The sequence below is a fragment of the Camelus dromedarius genome, chromosome 14 (genome assembly GCF_036321535.1).
Source record: "Camelus dromedarius isolate mCamDro1 chromosome 14, mCamDro1.pat, whole genome shotgun sequence".
Taxonomy (NCBI): Eukaryota; Metazoa; Chordata; class Mammalia; order Artiodactyla; family Camelidae; genus Camelus; species Camelus dromedarius.
Window position 1 is genome coordinate 48250318 of NC_087449.1, and position 19191 is coordinate 48269508.

The 19191-nt window shown below is 34.1% G+C and overlaps 1 protein-coding gene across 10 annotated transcripts in view; it reads right to left on the minus strand.

Annotated features, from left to right (window-relative positions):
• Positions 1–19191, minus strand: part of S100PBP (S100P binding protein) — a 30748-nt gene that overhangs the window by 7844 nt on the left and 3713 nt on the right. For 4 of the 10 annotated variants that reach the window (XM_031464651.2, XM_064493809.1, XM_031464655.2 and 1 more), the window contains exons 2-5: positions 16932–17074; positions 15382–16229; positions 14628–14719; positions 13286–13389 (exon numbers count right to left, since the gene is read on the minus strand). In XM_031464651.2, coding sequence (XP_031320511.1) covers positions 13286–13389; positions 14628–14719; positions 15382–16229; positions 16932–16956 — 1069 coding nt within the window. In that variant the 5' untranslated portion in view covers positions 16957–17074. Of the gene's footprint in view, positions 1–10088; positions 10117–13285; positions 13390–14627; positions 14720–15381; positions 16230–16931; positions 17075–19191 lie in introns of all 10 variants that reach the window. The other 6 variants (XM_010976060.3, XM_064493812.1, XM_064493811.1 and 3 more) reach the window with 3 other exon arrangements.

Consider the following 19191-nt stretch of genomic DNA (forward strand, 5'->3'; position numbering starts at 1 on the left):
TAAGTTGTGGCTAAAAGGTGGTGAAGATAGTCCTTTATTTTGTGGCTAGGGATGAGATTAAGAGGGAAAAAAAACCCTCAACATTTCAGGAATGAGATCACTTCATATAAACCATAATCTAGAAATATGTAGCTGACTGATTTGGGAGAAAATTTGGCCTAATAACTCTCCTTAGTAGCTTAAAAGTGAATCAGTTTTTCTAAAGGAGGAGATAATGCTGAGTGCTTGCTATGCCAATGGACCTCTGACAGGTTTTATACATCACTTCACTTTGTACCACATGACCCAAGAACAGGGAAACTCTCCACTGGCTAATGACCTAACAGCTGGCCTGGCACCAAGAGGTGATTAAGTGAATCAGTCAGATACTCTCCTTTGGAATGTGAATGTGAACTTTAGTAATGAGAACAAGAGAGAGAATCACACACACAGGCAGGGCTCTAGGAGAGAACGGACACTTGAGATTGCTGACTGAGAGCAGCAGAAGCACTAGTCATAGAGACAGATGACTAGGAGTATCAGAACCACTAGCTCAGCTGGGGAAAACCTATTGAATAGGGAACAAAGGCCCCCATTTCTGAGGGGGCCTGGCTCTACGGCTGACTCTTTTTACTGTGAGGCCTAGCTATGCTGTTGAGCCTCCAATCTTCATCTTTTCCTGTAAATCCTTAAACTCAGTTACTTAAAGGCAATCACAATATCTCTATTCAATGCAATCAAAAAATACCTAATACAGGGGAGGGGATGAAGAGAGAAGGAAAGAGAATAATGTGCTACAGGAATAGAGGCTACTGCTTCTACAGATTGATAAAAGTAGGAATAAAAAGGAAAAAAATTAAGTAGAAAGCAAGAATGCAAATGTGTCAACTTTAGGTCAACAAACTGCGATGATCTAGTATAAACCTTGATTAACTTTCTGTGCATACAAGGCAAAAAACAAAAGAAACAAAAATTATTACATAACTCATTTCTGAACTGTTATATTATATAGAGGATACTGAGTGATATATGAATGTCCTGAACAGTAATGGCAATTGCAGAATCAGAATTTACACAACCATTGCTGTTTATGATCTTCAGTAAAAAAGCAGAGACTTCCACTTCTAATCATAATGAATGGCTTACCTCCATTGTAAACAACTAGAGACTGGGCAAAAATGTATGAAACAACTGTTTTCAGACTTCTTAGAATTGTGATCCCTAAGGGAAGGGAAACAACTGAGGTAACCCTTGAAACTTGAGTCTATAATTTTTCAAAATTAAAAGTTTTTTTTTTTAATGAAGGCAAAACAAACATTTCGTAAATTAGTAAACAAAAGCATAGAGACTTCACCAGCAGACTTGTGCTGTAAGAAACTAAAAGGAGTTTATGAGGAAAGAAGAAAATATGAGATGAAAAGGAATCAGGAACACTGGAAATGGTAAATATGTGAGTAAATATAAAAGGCCTTTTCTCATTAAAAAAGTCTTTAAAAGATATAATGTATTATAAAAGCAATAATGTATTAAAGACTTTAAAATATATGTATATGTGAAATGTGGGAAAATAAAAACAAAAAAATGGCGATTTGGAAGAGCACTGTTGTTAGGGCCTTATATTTTATGTTAAGCGGTATGTTATTTGAAGGTAGACTGATTAAAGTTAAAGATCTATAGAGTAAACTAGAGTGACAGTTCTCAAAGTATGTCCCAGGATCCCTGGGAGTCCTCAACACTCTTCTGAGGCTTCACATGGTCAAAATTATTCTCAAAACAACATGAAGATGTTACTTGTTCTTATTACTTGCATCCTCTCAAAAGTGTACTGTGGAGTTTTCAAGAGGCTACATGATATCATATGGAATACAGAACCACATATGAGAATCTGGTAGTCCTTTATTAAGCCAGACTTTAAAAAAATGTAAATTAGTAAATTCCTCTCCCTAAAGTTTTGGTTTTGTTTTGAAAAATAGTTATTTTAATAAAAACATTATGCTAATATGCAATGAATTTATTGTCTTAAAATATACTAATAAATATTTTAATAATTTATCAGTTATAACTTTTAATATGGTTGGGTATAGATATAACCCACACACTCTGAGGTCCTCAATTTTTAAGAGAATGAATAAACTGTAAGAGGGCAAATGAATCCTGAGACCAAAAATTTTGAGAACTACTACCCTGGAACAACCAATGAAAATAAAAGAGGTACAGGCAATAATAAGTCAAGCATGGAGATAGTGGAATACTAAAAAATACTCAAAAAAAAGGGAAAAGATGAAAGAAGAAACAAAGAACAGGTAGACAAATAGAAAACAACTAGTAAGATGGTAGACTTAAATCCAATCATACTGATAATTTCATTACATGTGACTGGACTAACATGCAAATTAAAAGGCAGATTGTGAGACTGGAAGGAAAAAAGCAAGACCCAACTATATGCTGTCTACAAGACATCCACTTTAAAAATAAAGATATGGATAGGTTAAAAGTGAACGGATGAAAAAAATACGCAAACATAAGTCAAAAGAAAGCTGGAATGGCTATATTAATATCAGACAAATTAGACTCCTAAACAAAGAGTAATAGTAAAAAGAGACAGTTCATAATGATAAAGGGGTCAATTTATCACAAGGACATAATCTCCATAAACGTTTATGCATCCAATGGCAGAGTTTTGAAATACATGAGGCAAAAATAATAGAATTGAAAGGAGGAACAGAAAAATCTACAACTAGAGTTGGAGATATGAATACTTCTCTTTTAATAAGACAATCTGTAAGGATAAGAATTGAACATCACCATCAACCAACAAAACCTCACTGAAATTTATAGAACACTCCACCAACATCAGAATGTATGTTTTCAAGGACATACTGAACATTCACCACTATAACAACATATGCTGGCCTATAAAGTAAGCCTCAGTATATTTAAAAGGACTGTAATCACACCAAGTATATTCTCTGACCACAACAGAACTAAACTAGACATAAATAATAGAAAGATAGCAAAATACTCCCAAATATTAGGAAATCATGCAACACACTTTAAATAATCCATAGGCCAAAGAAGAAATCACAAGGGACATTAGAAATTGCTTTGAACAAAATTAAAATGAAAAATAACATATCAAAATTTATGAGATGCAGCTAAGCAGCACTTAAAGGGAAATCTGAGACTTTAAATGCTTACAGAAATTAGAAAAATCTCAAATCAGTGATCTAAGCTTCCATATTAAAAAGCTACAGAACAAGAGCAAATTAAACCCAAAGTAAGTGGAAAAGACATAATAAAGTGAAAAGAAAACAGCCAAAAACAGTATAGAAATATGAAACTAAGAACTTACTCTGGGGAAAAAATTAATAAAATTGATAAACCTTTAATTAGATTTGTTTAAGGAAAAAAGACAAATTACCAATATTAGAAATGAAACACTGAACATCAGTACAGGTCTTATAGTAATTAAAGGAATAATAAGGAAATATTATGAATAATTTTATGTCAATAAATTAATCAACTTAGATAAAATGGACAAATTCCTTGTAAGACCCAAATCACCTAAATGGACTCAAGAACATAAAGAAATCCTGAAAAGCCCTATATCTATTACATCTATAGTGAAGAACTCCACCAAAAAGAAAACTCCAGGCTCAGATAATTTTATTGATAAATTCTATCAAACATTTAAAGGAAGAAACAATACCAATTCTGCACAAATTAAAAAAACAAAGGAGAAAACAATTTCTAACTAATTTTATAAAGCCAGCATCAGCATGACACTTCAACCAGAGGTGGACAATTTATACAAGAAAAATTAAAGACCAATATTCCTGTATGAACAAGACAAAAAAACCATTAAAAATATTACAAATTGACTAAAGGATAATTCACCAAGACTAGTGAGTTTATCCCAGGAATGCAAGTTGGCCTAACAGGAAAAAAAAAAAAAAATCAATAAATGTAATACACCATATTACAGAATAAAGGAGAAACACCATATGGCCCAAATGCAGAAAATTCACTTGATAAAATCGATCATTCATTCACGATAAAAACTCCTACCAAACTACAAATACAAGGGGAACCTCCTCCCGTCATAAAGGGTATCCATGATAAATCTACATCTAATATCACACTTAATGTACTAGAGGCCCAGCCAGCACTGAAAGACAAGAAATAAAAGGCTTATAGATTGGGAAGAAATAAACTGCCTTTATTTGCATATAATATCATGTTAACATAGAAACTTCTAAGGAATCTATCAAAAAGTTCCAAAAGTAATAGAAAAATTTAGCATGGTTATAGGACAAGATATCAACATAAAAAATCAATTGTATATCTATATGCTAGCAATGACCAGCTGGAAACTGAAAACTAAAATTTTTCATTTGCAACCACCATGAAAAAGCGTAAGATACTTATGAATGAATTTAACAAAATTCATACACAATCTGTACCAAAACCTACTGAGAAAGAAAGAAATAAATGGAGAAATATATCCTGTTCATGGATTGGAAGACTCAATTACTAAGTTATGATGTCAACTTTCTCCAAACTGTTCTATAGTCAACACATCCCAGTGAAATACCCAACAGGTATACTATAATCAAGACAGTATAATGCTGACATAAGAAAAAACACGTATCAATGGAATAGAGAATTCAGAAATAAACCCCATGGAAAGGATAATCTTTTCAACAAATGATGCTAGAACAACTAGATATCCATATGAGGTGGGGGGCAAAGGTGGAGGAAAAAGAACCTAAGCCTTTGCCTTACAAAGACCATAAAACAGTATAATCGCTTTGGAGAACTTTTTTTTCTTTGGGTGGGGGAGGTAATTAGGTTTTTATTTATTTATTTTAATGGAGGTACTGGGGATTGAACCTGGGACCTTGTGCATGCTAAGCATGCATTCTGCTACTGAGCTATACCCTCCCCCCCAGAGAATGGTTTTTGACTCAGCAATTCCACCCCTGATTATTTAACCTAGAGAAATGAAAACACATGTTCACAGAGAAACCCATATATGAATGTTCAAAGATGCTTTATTCATAAAAGCCAAAATCTAGAAACAGAAATGTCCATCAACAAATGACCAAACTGGTATATTCATACAAAGAAAAATTCAGCAGTATAAGCACAGAACTACTAACACATGTAACAACATGGATGCCTATTTAAAGAAATTACTCCAAGTAAAAGAAATCAAACACAAAAGAGCAACTACTGCTGGTTCCATTTATATGAAATTCTAGAAAAGACTTATCTATAATGACCAAAAAGAAATCAGTGCTTTCCCAGAGCTGGAGTCAGGCCAAGGACAGACTGACTGGGTTAGAGCACAAGGGAAATTTTGGGGGTGGTGGGAATGTTCTATCAATCTTGATAGTTATATTATCTCACAAGTGCATACATCTGTTAAAATTCACCAAAATGTATTGCATGTAAAGCATACCACAATAAAGCTGATTTAAAAAGAGAAAAAAAGTTAAGGCATACTTCCAGATAAACATAGCAGGGTGAGTTTATCTCCTCTTTCTCCCTCACTAAATTAGAAGTCTTAAATCAATGATCTTAGCAACCATTTAAGAAACTACAAAAGAGCAAATGAAACTCAAAGCAAGCAGAAAAAAGGAAGTAATAAATATCAGAATGGAAATTAATGAAACAGAGAAATCAATGAAACAAAAGCTGTTTTTTAAGAATAATAATGTTGATAAAGTTTTTTCCAGACTAATTAGAAGAAAACGGAAAACACAAATTAATACTAAAAATTGGAAAGATCATCACAGATACTATACAAAAGGACAATAAGGGAATATTATTGACTGTATATCAATAAATTTAACAACTTAGATGAAATAAACAAATTCTTTGAAAAATGACCAAAGCTCACCCCCAAAAGATACTAATTCTATACAAATTCTTCCAGAAAATTGAAGAGGCGGGAATACTTCCCAGTTCATTCTGTGAGGCCATCATTACTCTGATACCAAGACCACACAAAAAGATTAGAAGAAAAGTACAGACCATTGTCTCTTGTGAAGATAGATTTATAACAAAATTTTAGCAAATCAACCCAACACATTATTACAAGGATAATACTTTAAGACCAAGTGCAGAATGCATGAGACCAGGAATGTAAGATTAGTTTAACATTAGAAAATCAAATAATTCTCTAACACTATATGATTATCTCAATAGATGCAGAGAAAGTATTTAATAAAACCCAATAGCCGTCTCTCTTTTTTTTAATAGCCATCTCTTAATAAAAACTCTAACCAAATTATAAATATGAGGAAATGTCCTCAAGTTGATAAAGGGTATCCAAAAGAAACATACAGCTAACATAATAGTTAATGGTGAAAGACCAAATATTTTCCTCCTAAGATCAGCAACAAGTTACTTGTATTACTTGTATTCAACATTGTACTGGAGCTTCTAGTCAGTGCAATAGGGCAAGAAAAGTAAATAAAAGGCATCCAAATTGGAAATGAACAAGCAAGTGCATCTGCTGATGACATGATCATATATGTAGAAACTAGAATCTTCAAAATAGGTACTAAAATTAGTAAGTGAATTTAGCAAGGCTGTACAATATAAGATCAATGTTCAAAAATCAATTGAATTTCTATATACTAGCAATGAACAATCTTAGTAAGGATGAGAGTAATTGAAATTCATACACTGTTGGTGGATATATAAAATGGTACCACCACTTTGGAAGACAGTTTGATAGTTTCTTAAAAAGTTAAACATATACTTACTATATGACCCAGTCATTTTACTCTTAGATAGTTACTCAAGAGAAATGAAAGCATATCCATACAAAGATATGTACATGAATGTTCATAACAGCTTTATTTAAATAGCCAAAAATTGGAAATAATCCAAATGCTCATCAATAGGTGAATGGATAAACAAAATGTGTTATATCTGCATAATGGAATATTACTCAGCAATAAAAGGAATAAACTTCCAAGAAAATGATGAATTTCAAAGTATTTATCTTTTGAGAAAGCAGCCAGGCTCAAAAAGAGTATATACTATGTAATTCCATTTTTATAGAACTCTAGAAATTATAAACTAATCTATAGTGACAGCAGATCAGTGGTTGCTCAGGGACTGGAGGGGGCAAGGAAAGGCAGGAGGAAGAATTACAAAAGAAACTTTTGGATGTTATAGTATGTTTATCTTAATTGTAGTGATAGTTTCATGGGCATTTCTATATGTCAAAATTCAACAAATTGTATACTTGGAAAACTTGTGCAGTTTATTTTATTTTAGTAACTCATAAGAAGAAAAAATCTTGAGAAATAAGAAATTAATTCATAAAATAAGAACATGGTAAGAAAAGGGAATAAAACAGAAAAGAACTCTTAGAAATCGTAAATGTAAAAATAAAAAATTCAAAAGAATAGAAAACAGAAAGAGACAGAGGCAGAAAAAGGAAAGAAAAGATAACAGACTTAGAAGATCAATTCTTGAAAGTTCAATGTCTAACTATTAGGAATTTCTTAGAGAATAGATTATACAGGGAGGAAACAATCATCAATTAACATAATAAATTCTCAGAACCGAGAGATATATATCCAAATTAAAAAGGCCCACTGAGTATCTAGTATAAAGAATGGAAGGAAAAAGAAAAAGAAAGACCTGCACTAAGATCTCAATAATTGGTACAAATTATCAGAATGCAATGGACAGATAAAACTTTAAGAACTTTCAGAGAGAAAAAGACACATATCGAAGAATAAAAATTAAACTCAAACCAGACTTCTTAACAGCAACACTAGATGCATGCCTTCAAAGTTCTGAGGAAAAATGACTTTTCAATTTAGAATTCTCTATCAAATCATCAGTCAAGTATGAAGACAGAATAAAGACATTTTCAGATATGGAGGAGCTCCCAAAATTTATCTCCTGTGCACCCTTACTTAGAAATTCTCAGAGGATGTGCTCCACTGAGACACAGATCAAGAAAGAGGAAGAAATGGAATCTAGGAAACAAAATTTAAACCAGGAGAGCAAAGGGATGATAGCTCTGTAGCAGGTCTGGAGAACAAACAGTACAGATTGGAGCAAAAGAACAGAAGGCTCTAGGAAGGTCTCCAGAAAAAAAATAAAAAATGAATTGATAGATTACTGGATATGTTACTGAGCATTCTGTGGGGGTGGGGGGGGTGGAAGAGGGAACATTGATAGGGATGTAAGTCACATTTGTAAAAAAAAATTAAAGATAAATTCATTTGCAGTTTTAAAAAAAATGAGGTAATTAACAACTTCAGAAAAACAAATAATTCAAGAAAGAAAAATGAAGCGATAGTACTATACTACCTGGCTTTGCAGTGAACAATATTTACTTAGTTGTAATACAAGCAATGAATACTAATCTAACAATCATTTGGATAGCTACTACCAGAAAACAGAAAATAACAAGCATCCATGGGGATGTAGAGAAACTGAAACATTTATGCACTATTGGTGAGATTGTAAAATAGTGCACTATGTTAAACAGTACGGAGGTTCCTCAAAAAATTAAAAATAGAACTACAATATGACCCAGCAATCCCACTTCTGGGTACATATTCAAAAGAATTGAAAGCAGGGTCTCAAAGAGATATCTGCATACCCATATTCACAGCAGCATTATTCACAATAGCCAAGAAATGGAAGCAACTCAAATGTTCACTGCGGGAGGAATAAATACACAAAATGTGGTATATACATACAATGGAATATTATTCAGTCATAAGAAGGAAAGAAATTCTGGCGCAAGCTATACCTTGGACGAACCTTGAGGACATTATGCTAAGTGAAATAAACCAGTCACAGAAAGACAAGCAACTGTATGACTCCACATTTATGAGGTATCTAAAGTAGTCAAATTCATAGAAACAGAAAGTAGAATGGTGGTTATCAGGGGCTTCTGCAGGATAAGTGGGGGAAGGCTAGTTATTTCTAGTTATTTTTTAATGGGTAGAGTTTGAGATTTGTAAGATAAAAGAGTTCTAGAGATCTTTTTCACAACAATGTGAATAAACGTACTACTGAACTGTATACTTAAAATGGCTAAGATGGCAAATTTTGTTACTTTTTTTCTTTAATCACAATTTAAAAAAAAAATAGATGAATGGGGTCATGTCAGAAGACAGGGGACCACATGAAGGAATTCTCATTGGTTAAGTGTGGGACAAATTGAGCATCAAAAAGAATAATGACCTATAATTGATTAGAACATATTGATTTTTAATTCATGAGGTAATTGTGATAATAAAAACATTAAAATGTTTATACAAAAATGCTAGCTAATAATTATAGAAAAAATGATTTATAAAATGAACATTTTCTACACAACTCTGTGTGATGGCTGATTAAGGCAAAGATCATCAATGAATGCTCAAACCATTAGGTGAACAATTGTTGTGGAACATGATATTCATATGATACCAAGGCATCACCCCGCAGATGATTTACTAATTACAAAGGGGAAAATGTACCTTCCAATGGAAATGTGGCAGTTAACATTTTAACAAAGTGATCAAACCTAGCATGACTATTAGTAGAACAATCTGTCATTAGGTGCTGCTTCCTAATTTGATACAGGATGAATATACAATGGTACTTATGAATTATTCCAGCAAAAAATGCTTAATCTGAATCTCACACCTCCTCCAGACCCAACTTCCAGTTTACAGGAAATACAGGGGGTGGAAGAACAAGTTAAACACCACCACAAGGAAACAGTAAGACACAATTCAGAATGTGGGACAATCTACAAAACGAGTGACCTAGATTAAGAGAGACTAAGGAGACAATAAGTAACACATGAACCTTGACTAGATCCTGTTTGAACAATTCACAAGAAGACATTTTTGGGAAAACTGAGGAAATTGGAATATAGATTAGATAATAGATAATTTTAAGAAATTATGATTAAATATAAATTGCCAATAAACATGAGAAATGGTTAACCTAATTATTAAAACAAAATGTTAAAATTTACCTATCAAATTGGTGACAAAAATTAATACAATTTTTTGGGGGCAGGACAATCTGGAAACATGTAACAAAGTTTTAAAAATGTTTATATACTTTACCCAGCAATTCCACTTCTAGGCATTCATCCTACAGAAATAAGAGTTGTACATAAACATTTATGGACCAGAACGTTCACTGCAGCATTATTAATGAAAATGGACATAGCCTAATTATCCAAGATGAAGTAATAAATTATGATACTCTGTATTAATTAAAAACCTTAATTTGAGATCTTTAACATGGAAAGGTCCTTAAAATACATTAAGTAAATGGAAGAGAGTAGTTATTTTTTGTGATCTTAGAGGGCAGAACTAGGAACTACCACTAGAAACTACAAGCAAGCAGAGTTTGGCTCAGTGTAAGGACTAACGCTCAACAATGAGAATTTTCTAAAAAATGAATGGCCTGCTTTATGAGGTAATGAGGTTTGCACTATTAGAACTCTAAGGAAAAGCTGAATAGTCATTTGGCAAAGATACACAGAACAGACTGATATGTTAGGCGATTAATGAGAAGATCTTAATGGTCCTTTTCTACTCTAACAACTTACAATCCCATATAAAGTTTTCTCTTAGGTGGGATGTCAGGAAGAAAGTGGTTGGTACTTCTTTGTAAATGCTTAATTAAAGACCCATGTGGCACTAAACCAAAAAGAGATTATATTAGAATGATGCAGTTGAAGGATGATTTACAATATTGTATTCTGTATTAAAAATATACACATTATTGATAAAATGAAAGATGATTAACTTAATGGAGAGGGTTCGAACTAAATTGACAGAAACTAATTTTGAACATGCCCTCTATTAATTTCTGTGTCTAATAAGGAACCTGAAAAGTTATACTTTTCCAAGGTAAATAGCACTAAACATCTCAAAAAGAAAGACAGGAAGCACAATGCTTCTGGCTGCCCTGTGAATTCATATATAAAGAGCGAGAGGAAGAATATGCCCACATTCCCCCTGCAATATGGTATAAAATATCTTTAAGTTTTGGATGTATGAATACTGGGCAGTGGAAAGTGACACACAACTTAGTATCACACTGGGTTCCTGGAAGGCAGGAGCAAGGCCTATAACATTTTTAGAGTAATTGGTAATGTTGAAAATTCTTAGATGCCAAAAAGGAATCCCCTAAAAGATGCACTTTTATTATGGAAATTTTCAAATATACACAAAAGTAGGGGATAGTAAAATGAGCTTCCCGGTCCCTTAATACCCATCACTCAGCTTCATTAACAGTATTTTTGTAAGGCTGTTTTCTCTAATTTTCCAGGTTGGGATTTTTTGTTTTGTTTTGTTTTTAGATTTAAAAACAAACATCTGACATTAAAGTATTTCACCTATAAAAACTTCAGTATGAGAAGATACACTTTCTTGCTAATACTAAATAATTCAATAAATGTTAATTGCTATGGTTAGGTACTGTTCTATGCATTAAACTACTAACATGTATAATTTTCACATAAACTAAGCCTCATTATTATCTCCACTTTATAAATGAGAAAACCAATTTCATACTGGCTCAAGGTCACAAGCCAGTAAGCAATAGTGCTAGGATAAGAACCCAGAGTTAACTCTAGACCAGACTTTGTTCTCCCAACCACTAAAGTAGGCTGACTTTTCTCTACACTAGTTATTCTAGCTGTTTCTTATGGGATACAGATTGTTGTGAGAAAATTGAAGAGGGACTGCTGAATGAGGAAGGGATTAGAAAAGATGCAGAAATATGAGCAGCTACTCAATGCTTATCTTGTGAAATTTTCTTTTCTAAATGTCCCAAATGAGAAAGGAAAATGTGACCAGGTATCATCTGTGTCAACTGCCTAGTATATAAAAGAAAGTAAGTCACCTTACACAGGGAAAGCAATGATCAAATCTCTTCCACAGAGGTTGAATATAGACAAACTTCTTTTAATTTGCCCCTCCAATGACAGCGGGGGTGGGAGCAGGGGGAGAGTGTGTCTAGTTCCACAAGACCTTTAAAATAGTTCAAGCAAAGAGATCTCACAAGCAGAGGCCTGAGCAATCAGTATGAGTAGCATCTGATTGCTTAATGAAATCTTTGACCAAAAAGAAAAAGAAAAAAGGACATGGAATAAAAACCTGGCTGATATCTAAGAGTTCTAAACCCTTCATTCATAGCCTTATACAACAAAAAAGAAAAAAATTACTAAATAATTCAAAATTTGTCAAAGAAAGGGGAGTTCTCCTTCAATCTTTGGCCAAAAATTCTTCTAAAACTCTCCCTACTGATTTACAATAGATCTCAGAGTAAGTGAACTAAATTATCTCTGTGGAGCCTGTCAAAGGCATCCTCCGTCCCCATCTTCTGCTCTGCCCAAACGCAAACAGAAGGGCTCCTTCCCTGCTCCTACTGCACTTTATAACATAATTCTACTAGAGCACTAGTCAATATTGCAGTGTAATTATCTTTTCCTCTCTGGACTATCAGTTCCCAGGGATCCAAGTCTCTACCTTACTCCTGCTTACGTTTCCAATCCCTAATCTTCAAACCGAGCACCACTGAAAGTTTTGCTGAATGAATAGAGACAGAAGCTAAAGATGACAGAATATGGAGTGATTTTTATGAGAACGAATTCTTTTATCAGTATTTTCTAACCTCTTTACCTTCAGTACAGCTCACGAGTTTTTCCCTTTGGGAGTTATCCCATCAGCCAATAGTTCAGGATGAATGATAACATGGTCTATAGTCTCCTGAGGGCTGGAGAAAGAATCTAGCCATTTTGGTTTGCAATAGCTTTTAATGAACTAGGGAGAACTCAGACTGAAGGATCTGGAAGGTAATCAAAGTCTTTCAAGAGCTTTTATTCAGATGCCAAGATGCAAGATGGCATTTGAAATGCCTACTTTTTACATTTAAATGCTGAAGGCAACAGGGAAAATAATCCCAAATGAAAAACTAATGATTACTAAGCAGTGCCTGGTCATCTACTTCTATTTTTCAGGCAAATAACATCCCTAGCTTTTGGTTATAGCCTTTACCATTCAGGAGACACACTTCATGTACTGGCATGAGTCTCCTTGGACCATCCCCCTAATATTGGCTACCCAGACCACTTTAAGGATTACCTGGATCAGGCAGTCCCTTTAAGTGAAAAATCTTTGGGTAAGGAAATTATCTTTCTCACCAACTTAAGATAATTCAAGACACTCTCCCAGTTTAAGCTATATTTCACTGGGGGAAAAAGTCCCATTGCATCTTTTCACATGCTATTCTTTGGTTACCATGTTACCTTGGTTAGAATCCACTGGGTCTTCTATATGAGCGATAACATTCCTGAGATAACTTTGCTTCTGCTCTTCTAGATCTGACGGTGAAAACGTTGAAACATGAGTCCTTGAACAAAATAAAACCAGAAGGAAGAAAAACAATTATTAGAACCATGAGTATAGTGCTTTCTTTGACAGAGAATTCACATACTGTAGACAGGTCACAACAACTAACTCAGAGGCAAAAGAAAGTGTTAGTCATGTAGTAAGAAGTTGAAATCAAGTATGGAGTTGAGAGAAAAAAGAAGAAATAGATACATCCTCCTATTAACAAGGCATAGCAAAATGAAGACAATCTACTCCATATAGAAAGAAAGCATTTGTAGAGTAATTCAAGGTTAGTCAGGAAATAGCTAACTTCACAGAGCTTCAGAAAAACTGAATAAGGTAAAAACCAGAAAGAACCAGCTGGATCTGGCAATTAAAACATTGGTGACCTTGACAATAACGATTTCTGGCCCTTGCTCATACTGATTACACTGTACAGAGGAGTCTGTGGATGAGAAAGTTTATTTATTACTGTTCTAAGCAGCCTGACTTGTGTACTTTGGTACAATTTTCATTGTAAGCAATTCACAAAGTTCCCTCAAGTAAACAAAATATAAGGAAAAAAAACCACAAAAAACAAAAAAAACCCCAGAAAACTGGAATTGGGGGTGGTAGTCAAAGGGGACCTTAGCCTTATTTGTAATATTGAAAAAATTTTAAGCAGAATAAATTTAGTATGTTATCAAAACTTTAAAAAAAAGTCATTGTAAGGAAGCTAATCTGTCTCAACCTAAAAAAACAGCTTTGTTAATTGGAAAGGCCCATAAAGAGACACTGCCATCTTCTAGCAACAAGAGAACCAACTGAAAAGGTGACCCAAATCTGCAACCTCTATAAAATTTTTTCCCTAAGGACAGTTATATGCAAGTTGGGAGAGATGACTAAATGATTTTTACATAGTTATGTTTAACATTTTTGTTAAAATTATTCTAACTTTCTATCGTATCTGTGACCAGGCTTACACACACACAGGGAAAAAAAATCTTACATTTATATAGTGGTTTCACTAATTTTTTTTTTTACTCTTCAAAATAACCTTGTGAGGCAGCAGAGAAGGCATCTCAGCCTCATTTTATTGACAAAGAAACAGAGGTCAGAGAGTATTTGACTTGTTAATATTTGACAGTTATTGATAGTCCCAGAACTTCGAAGTATGCTTACTCTTGGCTACAGTTTTTCCCCCACATTAAGGACAAACTTAGAAGAGGAAGAAAGCAACCAAAGAGAGCCAACAGAAATCAAAATATTTCACTATACCTTGTTTTGGCTTGTAGAACAGGAATGACTTTGCCTAGTCTTTTCTCACGGACTTTCAGCTTCCCAGAATCCTTGTCAGGAACATCCTGCTTCTTTTCAGAGCATAAGGAATGAAGAAGTAAAGACGGCCCTTAGAAAACAACTGAAAACATTACTTTTGGAAATATTCTTGAACTAAAGTCTACATAGGCACATTCTTGAGCCTTACTGTGTACCAGGCACTAAGATGCGTGCTTTAAATGAAACAGTGACGGTAATCTCAAGGGCAGGGGACAAAAAAAGAAACCTTAAGTGGTATGGATTATTATACCTATTTGGCAGATTGGGAATCAGGCTCAAAGAGGTTAGGTAAACTGCCCAAGATTTTTCAGCTCTTCAGTGGCTGACTCAGAGCTGGTTTATCTAATATGTATAGCATGGCAACCAAAGATTGAGACTTAGGCCAAAACCCAAAGAAAGGAAAAATAGTAAAATCATCATCATCTTAGTTTATTCAATGTTTAATAATATGTACCAGTTACTGTAAATATATTCATTAACCTTTACTATACTATATAGTATAAAATATAAAGTAATATTTACTCCAATTTATAGATATAAAGGAATTGTAAGGAAACAGAGAGGCTAAATAAGTTGCCTAGGGTCACAGTGCTCGTCAGTATTCAAATTCCAATTTATCTGATACAAATCTCTGCTATACAGCTTCTGAATGAAAATATTTTATTCCTCTCTTCACTTTGAAAAATATACTTACTTTGTTTGATGAACTGGAAACAACTGGAAACCTCATTTCACAACTTGATTTATGTGATCCATTTCTCCATGATGACCCTATATTAGAAGAAGTCTCTGAATGGTCCAAGATTTGAGAGAATCTGAGAAGTGCAGGTTTCTTACTGTCAGACATATTTTTATTGGAGACAGTTTGTTGAAAGTTATTGTTTGAAGAAGGGAGTGGGGGCCTATCATAGACAGAGTTACTGGGGCCGATCCCTTCAGATTCTGTGCAAAGTGTGCTCTCATTTGGGCTAAGCTCATCTTCTCTCAACTCTTCTCCAAGGGAGGAGGGTTTTCCAATGTCTTTGGATGTATCAGTCTTGTCCTTATCAAGTACAGCATCACAAACTGTTGGATCAAATGGTGCAACAATTGTTATTTTTATAAGATTATTTTCTAGTGCAAAGCGTCTATTCAATGGTTTTGTAGGAGTTGGTCCATGACCAACTGATGTACTTAGTTGAGGTAGTTTGAAGAGGCCAGGGGTCTCAGCTACTGGTCCCAAGCTGTACAATGATTTTTCCTCTTGGGGAGCATCAAGTAGAATTTCATTCCTCCCTTCCTTCTCAACATTCCTGCTGTCATCTTTAAGCAACTTTCCTCCCCAAGACAAGTGCTCATTTGATAGGTCATCATCCTTTAAGAGCTCCTGAATCTCTTCCTCCGTGAAACTGAAATGGCCATCATCTTCTCCATCAGACAGCTCCAGCAGGGAGTCATCCAGTCCATCCTCATCCAAGGAACCCCAAGAAAATGGGGCATTGTCTTTAGGCAAGAGAGAGGTACCAGAAGATTGTTTAGAGGGCACTAGTGAGCACGTCATATCTGGAGAAACAAGAGGCAGTTTCACTCATGAATAGGAAATACACGCACACCAACGCCAATCTGCTCTAAAGAGTGGTAGTGTCTAAGTGTTTCAAATTCTTTGCACTGTGACTTGTAACATGAAAAACAGTTTTAAGGTATTTAACCTTACCAGAATCATGGAAATATTCATCAGAACAATGGGATTTTTTTTTTTCCTATCAAAGTGGTAAAACTTAAAATGACACAATAATCTAGTTTGGTGAGAATATGAAAAACAAAGACCCTCACTAAAGATGATAAAGATGACTATCAGTGAGAGTATAAGTCAGCATAATAGTTTTGGAGAGTAATTTGGCAGTAGCATTTGACCCAGCAATCTTACTTCTGGAAATTTATCCTGCAGAAGTAATTATACAAAGGTACATGGATACATTTACAAGGATGTTCAAAGGAGAATTATTCATAACATCCAAATATCAGAAACCACCTAAATGTCCATCACCAGATTGCTCCAGTAAAATCATGGTACATTCATGCTGTGGAACACTTTACAACTATTTAAAAACACAAAGAAGTAGATTTGTATATACTATCATGGAATAATATCTACAACATACAAACAAAAGAAATATATATGCAAAATGTAGACTTCCACAGTTTATACTTTTTAAAAAACAAACATGTATTACTTTTGAAATTAAAAAAAAACTTTAACCATACAAGAAGATAAAGAATTGTCTTCCATACTGTGTGGAGCTGCTGGCGTGATCTCTGCCTTTGCCACGAGACCAAATGGAAAAGGTTTCAGCTCCTGTTAGATGTTCCTTTCGGGAGACTTGTCAAAATGATTGACTCCCACCTTCCTGCAGGCACAAAGAAAATTAGAGGATCTTCTCATCACTTTCAACTCTAATTACAAAGTCAACTGCATTATGCTTTAAGGTGTTCCATCTATTAATTTTGATCTTGATTTTTTTTTAAATACCAGAAAGTTGGATTTTGAGTCAAGAACATCAAAGAAAAATCTTTAGAGGAAAAATTATGCAACTAAGGAACTACTTTTGTTCCTCCCAATAATTTATACTTTCTTAAGAATATCATTTGCTCCAGTAAGATGAATACAGGCTTGGGAGTCCAAAGACCTGGGTTGTAGTCCTGGTTCTGTCACCAACCAGCTGCAATAATTTGGGCAAGCCTCAACCATCTGTACTTGTTCCTCTTTTATAAAATGGGGAAGGGATGGAGAATGGAATTTAGGTGATAGTCTAAGATTCCATCAAGGTCTAAAAGTTGTAATCATGACCATACATACAAAAGTCTTGTTTTCAACACATATATAAATACAAAGAACAGGTCTCAATCAATACAATACAAAATTGATGGCTGTTACAACCTGCAGGGGGGAAGGGAGTTCAGAGAGGACAAGGGGACACTCCAGTATTTTACTTTTTTACTTGAATATCTGCATATTACTTGTATAATTAAAACCTAGTGCTTAGATAGCTGATGATAGACCTAATCTCTAATTATTTTCTAGATGGGAAAGGTGATAAAAAGTTGATACTCATATATCACATGTCAACATCTGAGAAGCTGTAAGAAACACTTAATAAACACTGAACTCAATAATATGGAAAAATTTTTGTAGCCTTTTAACTGTGAATTTCCCCCCACCCCACTTCCTTCCATACCACACCCTGAATTTTAGCTTTGGTTCATGCATTCTTTCGAAAAACATTTTCTGAGCTACTATCATCATCACACAGCCCTGCATTAGATTTTATGTCTCTATACGTTTTCTAAGAAATAAAGATTTGGTTTCCACCCTCAAAGAATATATAATCTTCCCAGGGAAACAACACTATAAGTTATGCACCAATATGAGAAAATACAAAATGGCATAGACAATAAAGTACTAGAGAAAGCGTTAGAAAGAAATGGCAAGGATTACAGAATTTTAGAATTAGAAGGGACCTAAGTAATGTATAGCATGGTGACTATAGTTAGCAAAACTGTATGTTTTATTTTAAAGTTGCTGAGAGACATCTTAAAAGTTCTCACCACTAGAAAAGAATTTCTAACTATGGAAGTGATGTATATTTATTAAACTTACTGTGGCAATCATTTTGCATCTTGTACATATATCAAATCATTATGCTGCACACTTTAAACTAATACAATGTTATATGGCAATTATACCTCAATAAAACTGGGGGGTGTAAGTTAAAAAAAAAGATTTGCTCATCTTAGAAATGAGGTGGGACAGAAAGGGAAGAAATATTAAGTACTTATTATAAACTAGGCACTGTAAGATACGTTTTAGAACTCTAATCCCTCAATATAACTCTGTAACACAGATCTTATCAAAAAAAAAAGTTTTCTGTTATATTTAACTTAGTGCTGCTATGCTATTATTTTTTTTTAAATCTTATTTTACCAATATTCCTGCAATTGTTGTGAGGGAGTTCTAGGCACTGAAGCAGGTTCCCTGTGAAGTGAAAATTAATTTCTCTGCCCAGTGACTAGTTTATTTTATAGAGTAAAGTTATTCTTTAGGCAACAGTAGAAAAAAATAAGTTTACTTCTGGAAAAGTTTTTTTCAAGTATGTGGTTGTCAAGCACAAGAATCACAGGCACTGGGATTAAGCAGCCACATTTCTGAGAAGCTCTTTCTGAGCCACTTGGGCAACTATCCAACTCCTTCCAAAAGGTCTAGTCCAAACACTTGCTTGTTCAAATGAAGAGTTCAATAGACTTTTCACTCTTGGGAAACTAAAGTTCAGAGGTATTCAGTAACCTAACCAAGTATACAGAGCAGCTATGCTAGAAAAGGATCTAAACCAAAGTCTAATTTCAAAAGCAATGTCTTCTCTTCTATTTTTTCTACCACCCTTGTGACAGACTTGCCCAGAGTCGGTCAGCAAATGGCAGAGCCTTCTAAATTCAGTACACTCCCTAATATACTATGAAGGATGCAGAC